General features: G+C 37.9%; 2 protein-coding genes across 2 annotated transcripts; one reads left to right on the top strand and one right to left on the bottom strand.

Moving 5' to 3' along the window:
* Positions 1 to 3,360: 3,360 nt before the first annotated feature.
* On the bottom strand, positions 3,361 to 5,773 carry LOC143221359 (tyrosine-protein kinase transmembrane receptor Ror2-like). The gene is made up of 6 exons (XM_076446831.1): positions 5,713 to 5,773; positions 5,449 to 5,639; positions 5,121 to 5,382; positions 4,802 to 5,044; positions 4,544 to 4,731; positions 3,361 to 4,362 (listed from the first exon to the last, which is right to left on the bottom strand). Exons 1-6 carry the CDS (start codon positions 5,771 to 5,773, stop codon positions 3,361 to 3,363), a joined length of 1,947 nt encoding a protein of 648 aa, XP_076302946.1.
* An 841-nt stretch (positions 5,774 to 6,614) lies between these two features.
* On the top strand, positions 6,615 to 8,341 carry LOC143221358 (replication factor C subunit 4-like). The gene is made up of 6 exons (XM_076446830.1): positions 6,615 to 6,727; positions 6,797 to 7,072; positions 7,446 to 7,839; positions 7,917 to 8,030; positions 8,100 to 8,183; positions 8,249 to 8,341. Exons 1-6 carry the CDS (start codon positions 6,615 to 6,617, stop codon positions 8,339 to 8,341), a joined length of 1,074 nt encoding a protein of 357 aa, XP_076302945.1.
* The last annotated feature ends 5,644 nt before the right edge of the window (positions 8,342 to 13,985 follow it).

Raw genomic sequence — 13,985 nt, 5'->3', positions numbered from 1 at the left:
TTAATATCACTTTACACGTTGCAGTTGATAGATATATAATTTTATGGTAACATATCATTGAAGCAGTAACTAATTCTAATAACGATGTACTAATGTACGCGTGTATGAACTTCGATGTTGCAATATATTGTCATTATTTTATCTTTGTTGCATTTTATGAAATTTTATAATTGATTTATATAGTGCAAATGTTACTTAGTCATCAAGAGAAAAATTATATCTTCTTTTCGTTGTACAGCTAATTGAAAAAATATCAAGCATGATGTTTTTCTATACAGCAGCAAATTATTGTTCCTAATTTTACGAACATTACTCTCATAAGGAAAATATAGATTTCGAAGTATTCATCTTATTAGACACGTGCGTTACTTTCAAATAATAGTTTGCTAGACGTATATGCAGGTATATGCAGGTATATGCGACTATTGTATCGCCTACATAAGATATTTCACGTGTAAGGTAGCATTAAGAATGTTAATTGTATTATATAATATAAATATCTGCTTTTTATATACATAACAATGATTTAACGTTAGTTTATTGAAAAAAATATGCGGAAATATATTTATGGAGCAATGTACTTGGTTTTGTAATTCACTGTCCCTGTATTCCATTCTATATGCAAATAAAGGAGAAAACTATAAAATATATGAAATTGGTTGTTTATTCCTTGTAAAAGTTGTACATCAGTAAAAGTTTCATAGCAGATTTTTTCAACATGTTCGTAGTATTCCATTGATAATTCCTCGATATTCGTAGTAGTAAGGTACGCAATCTTTACTAGCTCTTTAGTTAAACATGATTCTTTATAGTAAAGTAAAATACAACTTTCAAATATTTTTTTCACGTGTATGAATTTCATTAAAGATTTAAAATAGAGTATCGAGGAATCTCGATGTTTTTACAGATTAGATTAGTTTGTTGTACATAAAATTCAGAATAGAGTCTACCATTGTCAATAACACATCTGAACTCAACATAGTATATAATACCAGAAGTTTCTTGGTCGTAGACAATACGTATCGTACACGTATTATCGCAATATCATATTATCACGTACAACTCTACTTATACAGGATACAAATACACAGATGTAAGAGCACAGACTTGGTAAAAGTTCTTTTGTCTTCTTCACAATATAAAAGTCGTGTATAAAAAGATTTGTGGAAGAGCATTTGAACATTGCATTCACACTTTTTGCATATAGTATATCATATTTATTAATGCTCAACCAAATGAATTAATTGCCTTTAAAAATCAATTGGATAATGACATTCATTAGTTACATATATCTATGTATCTAAGCATAAGATACAACATTCACAAATGAATATGCTCTTTACAACATATAAATCCCTGTGAAAATACTGATGAGTGACACATCTATTGGAATGCAGTGATAAAGAATAGCAATAGGTAGTTCTAATGTTATTTGGAAAAGACTAAATTATATCACAAAAAGTTGGAGTAAAAGTAAACTACTATAGTTAGAAGAATTCAAACTAAGTTCTGCTCCATTTATAAGAACTTTTTGTATTTAATAATATTGTATACCTATAGAACAAATAATATTTTAAATTAATTCTATGTTACAAGTAAAACATTCATTTAAATACCGTTTACAGCACAATAATGATTTACTTTCAAACCTTATTTATAACAGTTGCACAGTATACACTCACTTTTTTTTATCTTTTTACTATAACATTTGTCATAATAGCTTTTAATGATATTATTTTTCATACATTAAATAGGCTATGTTTTTTGGTACAGCAACGATCTAACATCTAACAATTAAGGACAGTTTACATATAACGTTGCTAAATATAAACCCATTTTTTATAGCCAAATTGTTTACATAGTTATATAAATTCAGTATTATCTGTTTTAGGCTTTAGCAAAACATTGTTATTTTTTTATTTGCTTTATATATATTTATATATAGGAAAGTTTGTCTTTTTTCCATTAACATAATATCTGCTTCTTCAAATATTTTTATTTCAAAGGTGTAAAGAAAACATCACAAATATATCCGCTAATGCATGCAATTACACACATAAATATGTATGCACATAGATATAATCAGGTAAACTAGTACAACTAAGTATCTTTTTTTCAATTTTTCATAAAAGCATTACGATAAAATGAAGTAAAAGCGAAAAAGTCTTTTATATTCACAGGTAATACAAAAGTTATGTCGATTAGAAAATGCATTATCAGTCTTTGCACTTTTAATCATGAAAACAACAAACATTAAAAATTTATGTAAATATAAATGCGTCCGTAACTACTGAAACGAAAAACGATACAAAAAATCCGCTATCCTTATTAATTATTGAAACTTTACCATTTAAACTTCAGTAAGTTTTTTTTGGCAAAGTATTAAATAAATATCTAGAACATCGTTGTTAAATTTGTATAAGGAAATTTTATGAGATCTTTTAAGAAGAGCAACAGTAATACTGTATCTTTTTATAAGCATATTATATTTTTTTTGCAAATATAAACAAGCTAATAGTTAATATTAATAGCAACACACAAATTAATCTATTATTTGCTTTGAACATTGAGTTTTGAGTTCTTATTATTTATATGATAAACACTATATAATCATAGTACTACCACTGAAGTCTTTGTATCGTTATGTTTCATTCTTAGCACTAGATTGGACTGTTATGTATATGTAGTCTTTTAGTGGCAGTTAGTAACATGTTTTATTATCATAATATTCGTTGACGGAATGCGTGAAATCACAACAGACAGAACGTAAATGCAAGATCGAAATTTGTATGTGCAAAAAATCACTCTGAAGCACTCATACGGTATTTTAATTAGATATATGTGTTCTTCATATATTACCAGTCTTCAGTTCTTTAGTCTCGATATAAGTTTAAATAAATTATTAATAAATAAATTTATAGCAATCTCATAATCTATAAAAGCATTACGACAATTAGTTTAAAGATCATTTAAATTTAATAATTGCAAACATGATTGAGAAACAATTTGAAATTTTTCATTTTATAAAAAAAAATTGATTCAATAGTGTACATGTATATTTACAAGAACTGGGTGCAGTTCAAATAAAAAGTTTTTTTCAATTTATCAATTTGGCATGATGCATTCATGCAATTATTTTTGTGAACATAATAGTAGCCAATAGTGTTACTATTAACACGTTTCTCATAAATATTTCGATCAATTCATTTAATAAGGCTACATAACAAACATAACAAAGGCAGTTGTGTGTAACATGTAGTATAATTTACCACTTACTTACTTTTACCTTTCCATAAATATCATTTACTCCATAATTATATGAATAATTGAATTCCCTTCAGAGACAAATTATCATCAGACTCAAACGTGAATACGTAATGGTACACTATCCGATTTATTTTCTGCTTCCAGATTGTATTTTATAGTATCAAGAGTATTATAAATTGTTTTGAAGGTAGGTCTATCCGATGGTCTCCTATTCCAACAAAGCTTCATTAGATCGTATATTGCTGGGGGAGTATTTTCGGGACATTGGAGTACGTTGCCTTCCTTAATATATTTTACAACTTCTTCGTGTGTCATCCCGTAATAAGGCTGAAGCGCAAAACTAAATATTTCCCATAAGCAAACTGCGAACGCCCATACATCAGATTCGACGGTGTACTTATTGTACAATATACTTTCTAAAGGCATCCATCTAACTGGAATAGCATCTTGTTCATCACCTTTATAATAATCTTGCAAATAAATCTTTTGCGACAAACCAAAATCTGCTATCTTCACGATCATTTGATCATTGATCAAACAATTTCTCGTTGCAAGATCTCGATGAACGAATTTTCGATCTGACAAATATACCATACCAGATGCAACTTGAAGTGCAATGTTAATTAAATCCATGTGTGATAAACGAGAATCCGTGAAATGTTCATCCTTTTCTAGACTTCGAATGATATAATTCCCTGGTGAACAAGAGCGTAAAAATTCGTTCAAATCACCACGACCCATGTATTCGAAAAGAAGACACATTGGTCGGCCTAACGCGCACACGCCTAATAATTTCACGATATTTGGGTGATCAAATTCGGCGAGAAGGCAAGCTTCTCGTTCAAAATCTTTGAGTAGATCTTCCGATGCTTCTTCTTTTAACATTTTTACAGCAACATTAGTAAATTCTTCACCCGGAACAAGGCCAGGTGCTTTTGCTTGAAATACTCTACCAAAAGCACCTTGTCCTAAATCTCGGACATAAATAATATTATTTCTCGGAAATTCGAGCTTTTCCAATTTCGGATTAAGTTGTGCACTCGTTTTATGGTATGCGTCGTTGCTCGGCAATTTGTCCAAATCAATACTGACATACTAGAAATTAAATGTAAATGAATAGTATAATATATACATCTATTATACATGTACATATTATTAATTCTAAGCAGTGAAATGACTTTAAAGACCAGACACAGTATTATCTATCTGGGCAATACATTTTCACATTATACAATCTGGTAATATAATCAATAAAAGGTAATCATTTTTAATATACCTGATTATCTGTGGGATTATATCCTTGATGTCTTTTGTGGAGTCTATGACTTAAAATAATGGATAGTAATGTTCCAGCTATAATTACAAATCCTAATGATGACAATATCAATATAAACATTGGAGTAAATAGTGTATCCATTACCAAGTCTTTAGGATTCACCTCTAAAACTTCAGTTGTCACATTATCTGCATCAAGAATTAAACATATGCAATGATCATACAATTGCTTGTAAGAGATACATAAAATATTAAATACCGCATATAGGAATATCACAATGTTGCCATCGTGTATTAGGATCCATGGTAAAACACCATGGCATTGGTTCTTCTCCACCTGCATTTCTACAATAATTTTCTCCATAACGAATCTGAGGGAAGACATCTGGTGGTCTATCATGATTCTGTGGCATTTGTGCATTCCATGACTGACAATCCAAGCCTAATTTTGTCTTATTTACTTTGCCCATGTAAAATCTACCATTGCCTTTGACACAATCATCTACAATAATATATATTTAAAAAATTAAATATGTCGATATTTAATAATTTCTGAAAACATTTAAAATTTCTTTTACATGTGACAAGATCTTCGTTCATATCAGTCAAATGAATGTGAGAACAAGTCATTTTTCCTTTAACTACTTTTGGTAATGATTCACACTCTGGTAATGTAAAGTGTCCTCTTGAGCTTATATAAATATCCCTCTGTTTGTTATCCTCTATCACTGCCCAGTCATTAAAACAGAATTGATGACGTACTGCCATACAATCTTCATAACATAATGGTAAACCAACTGAGTTATGACATTGTGGAAAGGCATACATACATAGCATTTTCTAAAAGATTAAATATATTTCTTGTGTTTAGTTATCTCTTTGTTAATTCAATATATCAATAATTACCTCTGCAGCTGAACGACATGGCTCAACAAGTCGTTGTATCAATTCCTCCCATAAATTAGTTGTAATACGTTCATTTAACCATCCTGCAGGACTATCATTGGAATCATTGTACCATACTTTTCCAATTCCATTCAAGTATTTCTTACAAATCTTTCCATTATACGGTGCACAATAACCTTGTGATTCTGGTTCTATGAAAGTTACAAGTATGAATTAAAAGTATTTCTTATAGAGTAAAATGTATTATTTACGTGAAATACATACTTGTCTGTGCAGAACTAAAATGCAAAATAATTGCTACCAGAGAAACAATCCAGAACATCATTATTTATATGTACAGCTTGAAGGAATGTCAAGAAAGAATATCACATGTTTAAACAAAAAATTCGTCTACATGAGAAATACACTGATGCCAAAACTCATTTAATTTATACTAAACTGCATCAAATCCATAGTGTAAATTAAATATTTTTTCATACACAGTCGATTTTGATACTCCATTCTATGTGTTAATTAAACTTACACGCGTTTTTCAGCGTATTCAACGATCACGGAATGAATATTACGATTATTGATTGTAATTTTTTAAACTGTTTTCGATGGTGGCAGTACGATAATTTAACAAAAATAGAGTCAATGAAACGAGCTATTGCATCGAACACATAATCTGTACAGCAAGCAGAATTAAACTGTCCTAAGAAGAGTATTGTTTTTCTCTATCATATGTGTAATTAACTAATACAGCCAATTCTTCTCTTTATTTACAACATTGGTACAATGAATAAATGGTAAATTTGCTCGTTTTGTAACGAACGTAAGTAGTTGCTAATCTAACAGAAATTTGGAACTAGGACTGTGTTTGCATTCGATAATCGAGAAATCGTTCAATTTTCTTAAATACATTTTAGCAATTTATAGAGTATATTAGATATTCGTAACCAGAAATATTCGTAAAAAGATTAATAATATTAATTTTAGTCATAAATATAATTGAAAATAAATTCAAATTTCTAATATATATATACAGTTAGAATAAAAATAAATTGTTTTAGAAAGTTTTGCTCGTAATGTTGGTATAACAAGAATTAAGAGTAAAATGCGCGGGAATGGAATTCATTGTGATACTTGAAATATATTCGTTGTGAAAGATTAAATGTGAAAAAAGTATGCAGGCTTTTTTAAAAACTGGTAAATTAGGACCTAGTGACTCTAAAAAGCCTTCTACTTCTCGTTCAAAGGAAGAACGCAGCGGACCTGCACCACCATGGGTTGAGAAATAGTAAGTGTGTGCAAATATAACCTAATTTACATCAATATGTAAAATTTGTTAATTTTATTATTTTAATAGCCGACCGAGAACAGTAGAAGATGTTGTTGAACAAGCAGAAGTAGTAGAAGTTTTACGACAATGTTTAAAAGGTGGAGATTTTCCAAATTTATTATTTTATGGACCACCTGGGACTGGTAAAACAAGTACTATACTAGCTGCTGCTAGACAATTATTTGGTAGCCTTTACAAGGAAAGAATATTGGAATTAAATGCTTCAGATGAAAGGGGTATTCAAGTTGTGAGGGACAAGATTAAAACGTTTGCACAACTTACAGCAGGTGGTATGAGGGATGAGTATGTTCATCGTCATATTGATTTTCTAATTCTAATGAAAGCCAGTGATGCTTAGTAAAAGGTCTGAGAATTACAATTGAGCCACGTATGGATTATTTAAGAAAAGTAGTTGTAATCAGGAGTTGCAATAAAGCACTTTAGTAACTCTTATTACCAACTAAAAAATAATATGCTTTGAGCAGGTTCTCAAAAGTATTATAAAGTTTTAAACATTTGGTCCTGAATCAGAAGCAGACAAATATTAACATTTACCTTTAATAATCATGTATGTTGCTCTTGTAATTTCTGTGATAAAGGCACAATCTGAGGCATATTATATATAAAAATTATCAATAAATAACAGGAATTTGTTATAACAATGTTTTTTTTTCAGTGGGAAAAGTTGTCCACCTTTTAAAATAATCATCTTAGACGAAGCAGATAGTATGACTAATGCGGCACAAGCTGCTCTTCGCCGTACTATGGAAAAAGAATCTCATAGTACAAGATTTTGTTTAATTTGTAACTATGTATCAAGAATTATAGAACCCTTGACATCTCGTTGTACAAAGTTCAGATTCAAACCTTTGGGAGAGGATAAAATTGTCGAAAGATTAGAGTATATATGTAAAATGGAAGACTTAAAAGCAGAAAAACCTGTCTTGTTAAAGATTGTCGAAGCTTCTGGTGGAGATTTAAGACGTGCTATAACATGTTTGCAATCCATTACAAGATTGAAAGGCAGTGGTATTGAAATCACCGTTGACGATGTTATTGAAATCATTGGGGTAATATACATTTTCTTTTTTCTTATAAATAGCAAATGAAAATGGTACTGCTCTATTACATAATGAAATAACAATAGATCGTTCCTGACAAATGGTTAGATGAATTAATGGAAGTATGTAAGACAAAGGATTATGGTAAGGCAGAGGAATTTGTCGATCAGTTTATGCTTGAAGCGTATGCTACGTCTCAGGTAAGCTTTATCATTCCATATAAATTATTTTTTTAAATTATCCAGTGTACATTTGAATAATTCCTGCAGGTTATCGAGCAACTCAGTGAAAGGATTATATATTCTAACGAGCTAACGGATAAACAGAAAGCTATAATCGCAAATAAACTTGGGGTAACTATTTTATTCGTAAAATAAAAGTTAATACGTGTTATCTATTTTTTTTTGTTTGTTTCCAGGAATGTAATTATAGATTGCTAGATGGAGGAAGCGAATATATACAACTTATGAATGTTTGTTGTGGTATCATGAAGGCTTACGAATTAGTATAATTGTTGTTTAATCTTCGAATACTTTCTATGTCAATAAATATTTATTATTTTTTTCTACGAGCTCTGTTTCATCTGTCTTTTCGAAATTAAAGCGAAGCAGTGATAATAATATCACATTCCCTACACTTGCCTCGTTACCCTAATACTAGTTACGTATTTTCCCCTATCTAGGACATTTGTTACTGTTATACTAAATATCTTTAGAACGTTATAACATGTTTTGCAACAGTTTGTTAATTAACAGATGCGTTTGGTTGCGATTGAAATGAAATTTAAAACACAATGGCAATTTCGCGATAAAAACAGGGAGTCGCGTTGTAATCTAGGGAAGAACCGATTTTCAAGATCGAATAAACGTAGCTCCGTCGCGCACCCTATCGGTAAGCGGCGTCCGATGACGCCATAGTTTGAGAGCCACTGTCATCGGCGTGTAGGGGCGTCGTTGCTGCGTGCAATGTGTATCGTGTAGGCGTTGGCGAGGAGGAGACAAGTCGGGGATGTGTCCGTAAAAAACTTGCGGTTTCTGCGTACTCTGCCGCACGTGCACGCTCGAAATCGTGTTCCGCGAACGATCGAGTTGCAACGAAATCATACTGCGTGTTCGCATCGGTCGAAACTGTCTCGCGAACGGGCCTAACAATTACGGCCAGGAAAAAAAAGTGCAGCCAGTGCTCCGTATTCTTTCGTTTCTTCCAAAGGCCACGTATCGTGCGTGTGTACCTCGGTCTCTTGTCACGGACGTTTAAGACGCGAGGAAATAGCTTGAATCAGAGGAATCGTCGATTCGGTTGGACGGGACGAGCGACGTGCTGCAGAAACGACGCCCGTACCAGGATGCTAGGACGTCTTCGAAGGGCTCTCGAGTTTCTCGGTGTTATTCGTGCGAATTAATTCCAACTCTGGATTCGTAGAAGACGAGAGCGTAGCCTGGAAAAAACGTAGGGATATTAACAGGAGAGGAAGAAAGATAGAGACAGAGAGACAGGGAGGAACCCGAGAAGAAAGAAACCGACGGAGAGCGTGTGTGCGGGAGATGTTCGGAATCTCGAGACGAGATCCTGGTGCGGGAGGATTCCACTATCAGCGGCTACGATCGAACGTATTATCACACGCCGGATTCTTCGGTGTATGAGACACAGCATTCACCGGTCGTGAGTCTCTCTCTTCTTCGTGCGAACGCGGCTGACTGTGTGTGCGTGTTTTTCCCGGCGAGGAAATCTCGACTGGCGACGGCGGCGGCGGCGGCGGCGGTGTCTCTTGGCATGAGATTTTATTGTCGTCCAGTCGGCACGCTCTCGTGGAACTATCAAAGTCGAATACGCGCCGTGCGGTTTCTGTGATTTTTTGTGCGTGACTCACAATAGTGGCCGTTCTCTTTCGAGTGTCGAACGAAACTGCTGCTCGACCGTCGGTGACAAAGGATATACGTTTCAGAGCGGAAGAGATTTTTCGGTAGGGCGGCACTCGCTTCGTTTCTCCGTTTGCCCCTGAGGCCCTCGATGATACCGAGCATTATCGTCGCACAGTTGACAGTGCGACTCGAACTACCCATGTAATCGTATCCTCCCGAGGAAATTACACACACAGCCGATTCGCGTGCGTGAAACGAAGTGGTGTGGAAGAAAACGTGGAGAGGACAGAGGGTGGATGACATACACGGGACGCGTATCGGCCGGCCGAGGGAACGAATTTGCGGATTCGTCGCCGGTATATTACGTCGTGCGACAAACCTTCTTGGAATGTGACGGGGGACTCCCGACGTGGGAAATATCGTAGAAAAGGTAAGCGATTTGAATATGGCAACCAGTCGGTTTCTAGCCGTCCAATTCGCTACGCGATGCGAACTGTCACTGGAACAAGTGTTCAACGGGCGCGTTCTAACCTGCAAATCTGCTCGCATAAAAATAACGTTGACAAACGCGATCGCAGGAGATACGCGACTCTATTCGAAATCTATTGTTATTTATCCAGAGATACGTCTCTTTAAACGATTTATATAACACCGGTATAATAGACAAAAGCGATGACTATCGAGATACGACGCAATTGGATATTTTCCTTTCCTTATCTCGTATACTTCCAGTTCGACGATCGTTGCGTCATTTGATTCTTTTATCGATACGTACGAGTCGTGGACGGACATCGTTATCGATGGAAACGAGACTGAATCAACAATCCGTAGATATCGATAGAAAAAATCCGAAGTGCGCGGTAGATGTCGCGGTATATTCCAGTATTTGAACCCGAGATGTAATCTCGTGAGTCACGAACGATCGATATAACTTATATCGATCGAGAATCGGAACTATTGACAGGGTATTCAGTGGGAAACGAATGGCGTCGCGAACGAGCTCGCGGTTGTCACAGAGACGCGGCTAGCATTCTTTCCGTTACTATATTTCGAGCTTATCGACTTTCGAGAAAAAGATCTTCGATCTTTGCCGACCGTGGCGCAGGATTGCACTTGTTACTCCGGTGCAACGGCATTTCTCGGGGAGTAGGCGCGAGCTTTGTTTTTGTTTTGAAGCGTATGTGACACTCGATGCCGCGCGTCCACCGCACGCCTGCCAACGTAATTCCAAGTGGTAGCATTCAGCAGCGTGACTTATGGCCCTTTTGAGAATATACGCCGGGGCTAGGAGTATACAACGATACCGTCTGATATACGGCGGAGCAGAAAGGTTCGTTCGTATGAAACGGAAAGCTCCGAGCCGGATATACAGGGTGTCTTATGTAATTTGCCAGGGTTGTAATATCACGGACGTTTAGCCGGAAGATAGTGCAACTGCACGAAATATAATTAGATGGCGACACTTATTCGCCTGAAAATATTAATCCGAACGGACTCCACCGCTAGGTTAAGTATCCGAATATCTTTTCGACAAAGGGTACACAAAGAAACTATATAAATGCATATAGGTGACTGCAGAACAGTGACGTATAAATCATTCAGTTTCATTGGACCGTGCCCTTTTCACGCGCATATATAAACCACCGATAATTCATGGATGGGCGTCTCTTTCATGCAGATAAAAGGAAATTCCGGGGCGTCGTTAGACGACGCACACGTGCTGGGTTGAGGTATATTGACCCGAATGTGAGAACACGATTTAACCCTGCATCCGAGCGTAGGAATTAATTCCTTATTAAAAGCAAGACGGCAAGGCGTAGGTGGCGCTGCGATTGCTTTTCGAACTAAATCATTCGAATCGAGGATTCTTCTCGAACCGAGTCGTAATTAAAAGGAAAAATAATGAAACACTCGTATGGAAGCACACGTTGGACGTAATGCGAGAAATAGATGTATGGACGGAGTGGATAAACGGCCATGTTGCAAATGGTTTGCAGGTTAATTCCCCGGGTCCTAAGCAGGTATTCCTATAAATGATCGTTACGCAACGGCGAAACTAATCACCGAGTAATATCATATTTACCATAATAATTTGCATAATCGGAACGAATTAATTTCAGATGAGCCTCGGCCGTTGTTATAACGTTGCTAATTAAATTAAATACCGATCCGGTGGATGCGAAATGTCGGCCATCTTGAACGAAAGTCGATTAATCATTCACGCGAACGGCGAAACCGTAGCGGCCGGGGAAGAAAGAGCGTTTAAGAATTAATACGCCGCGCAAGCAGCGCAACTCTGGGCCCGGGAAGAAAACTCGTAATGAGGGCTTATAAAGGCGAGTATCGCGCTAGTTGCCTCTGCCTGTGCTCCGCGCCGTTGCAACGCATCTCTAGCCAAGTCTCGACACCCCCTTGGTCCCTGTTTATATCCGGTTAGATAAGGGGCGAAGTTGCGTCGTTCCAGAGGCGCAGATACGCGCCGCGTGTACCAGCATCCAGACGCCGCTTACGCTTTTGGCCCGCCACCTGGAACGCAGATAAGGCCAGCCACGCTAATTGCCCGGACGAAAGTAACAAACGATCCGCGGCTGTCTTTATCGTTCGATGATGAATAATCCGGAGCGGGATCGTGAAAGGTGTATATTTTCTTGAAAAGCGAGCGTGCGGTCGAGCATCTAGCCGGAGGTTTCGCTGCTTCTCTGGATTCATTGGTCACGGTAGCAAAACAGGATAATCTTTCAGCAACCACCGGCGACGTCGATAAACCGCAAGCTTGCTTGACTGGAACACCGCGCACGGCCACGACCAGATAGAGCTTGTTACTATTTCCCCGAATAATGTAACGCAACAAGTTGCCTAAACGACCAGCAACAAAGTGGCCCAACGAAGGAGTCCCCGGCATCTGGTCTCGGAGGATTTTTTTCCAGGAAGAAACGCTGCAAGATATATGGAAACCCCGGGAGAAGCGAGTCCGTGCCTATAGGGGGCCTTCGAATGGCTTTATCCCTCTTACCGTTGTCGTTATAAGAAGAAGGATAGGCCGGAGAGGGATCGTAGGAGGGATCCTAGTACGACTTCCTTCCTTTTCTCCGCGGCTGTTAGGACGGAAGACGGAACGCGGAGACGAGAACGGGGCGAGTCTGTTTTACTCGTGGGTGGGGTTCGAGCCGGTGCTGCCATGAGTTACTACTTACGTACACGGGAATACGTGGCACCGCAAAGTGTGCCCCGGTTAGAGGTCTATCGCATCTGGCGTTACGTGCGACCACGTGTTCCCAGATTCTCTGCCACGTCCGATATTTCACCGTGCAAAAGCGCAAAAGAACTGCCAGGAAGTTTGGATTTATGAAGGAATCGGGTTAGCCCCGAAGCGTCCGAGGAATCGGTTTACAGCCTCTGCCGATGGCCGCGGCCGTGAGCCGTGTCCTCGAGGATGATTCCTCGAAGAGCGTTTCCCATTAGCATCTCTCCTCCGTTAACACGGTCCGTAGCACCTGGATGAAGAAGCGTTTCATCTGGCCAACCAGCACATTGCTCGTAGATGCTAATCTAGCTTCATCACCGCGATCTCCAGTGCCACCGAAACGCTTATGCATCTTGCCGGTTCTCCACGGAGCGCGTTAAACGTCCCGAAGCATGCGCTCGGGTAATTAGGTTCGCGGAAAGAACACGGTTGCTCGTTCGGGAACACGGAACTTTGATCTAGCATCCAATTATCCGTGACGTCGCGCGAAGGCTCGTGGAAAGGAATCTGTTCGCGATCTGGATCACCAGATGCAACGAAGGTGTATTCGATGGCACAGGTGCGCGCGTAGGACGATAAGCGGATCCGGAGAGCGTCTACGGGAATCAGTGGACCGGTGAAAAGTTTCGCCGGCGAGCTGCGCGATCGGCAACCACGAGGGCGGACCCGGTGCTCCAGATCGAAAGGTATCGGCCCGGTCGTTTTCACCGAACAACCGTCCATTTAATTCCTAATCGAACGATCAGCGGTCGCGACGGTGCTTTGAATCGGTCGGCTGTTCCCCTTTCGTGCCTCGAATAGACTCCGCGCCCCGTCTAGTCGCATTCACCGCCCGTAGTTCACCGAAACTCTGACCACCGGCCGATTGTTCGCCCCGGAAATGACGCTGTCAGTGTCACGGTGTTATCGAGTAGTCAATCGAGTTATTAGATCGGCCATAGACCCCCCGTTATCGCGCTCGCGAATCGACGCGCGTTTCTTCAGTGATGAAGGATTGTTTGGTCACTGATCACCGCGTCGAGGAGCTTGTTTGTTCCTCACGGTTCCCG

The sequence above is a fragment of the Lasioglossum baleicum genome, unplaced genomic scaffold (assembly GCF_051020765.1).
Source record: "Lasioglossum baleicum unplaced genomic scaffold, iyLasBale1 scaffold2305, whole genome shotgun sequence".
Classification (NCBI taxonomy): Eukaryota; Metazoa; Arthropoda; class Insecta; order Hymenoptera; family Halictidae; genus Lasioglossum; species Lasioglossum baleicum.
Note: the sequence above shows the minus strand (reverse complement) of the source record. Positions and strands in the feature narration are given on the sequence as shown.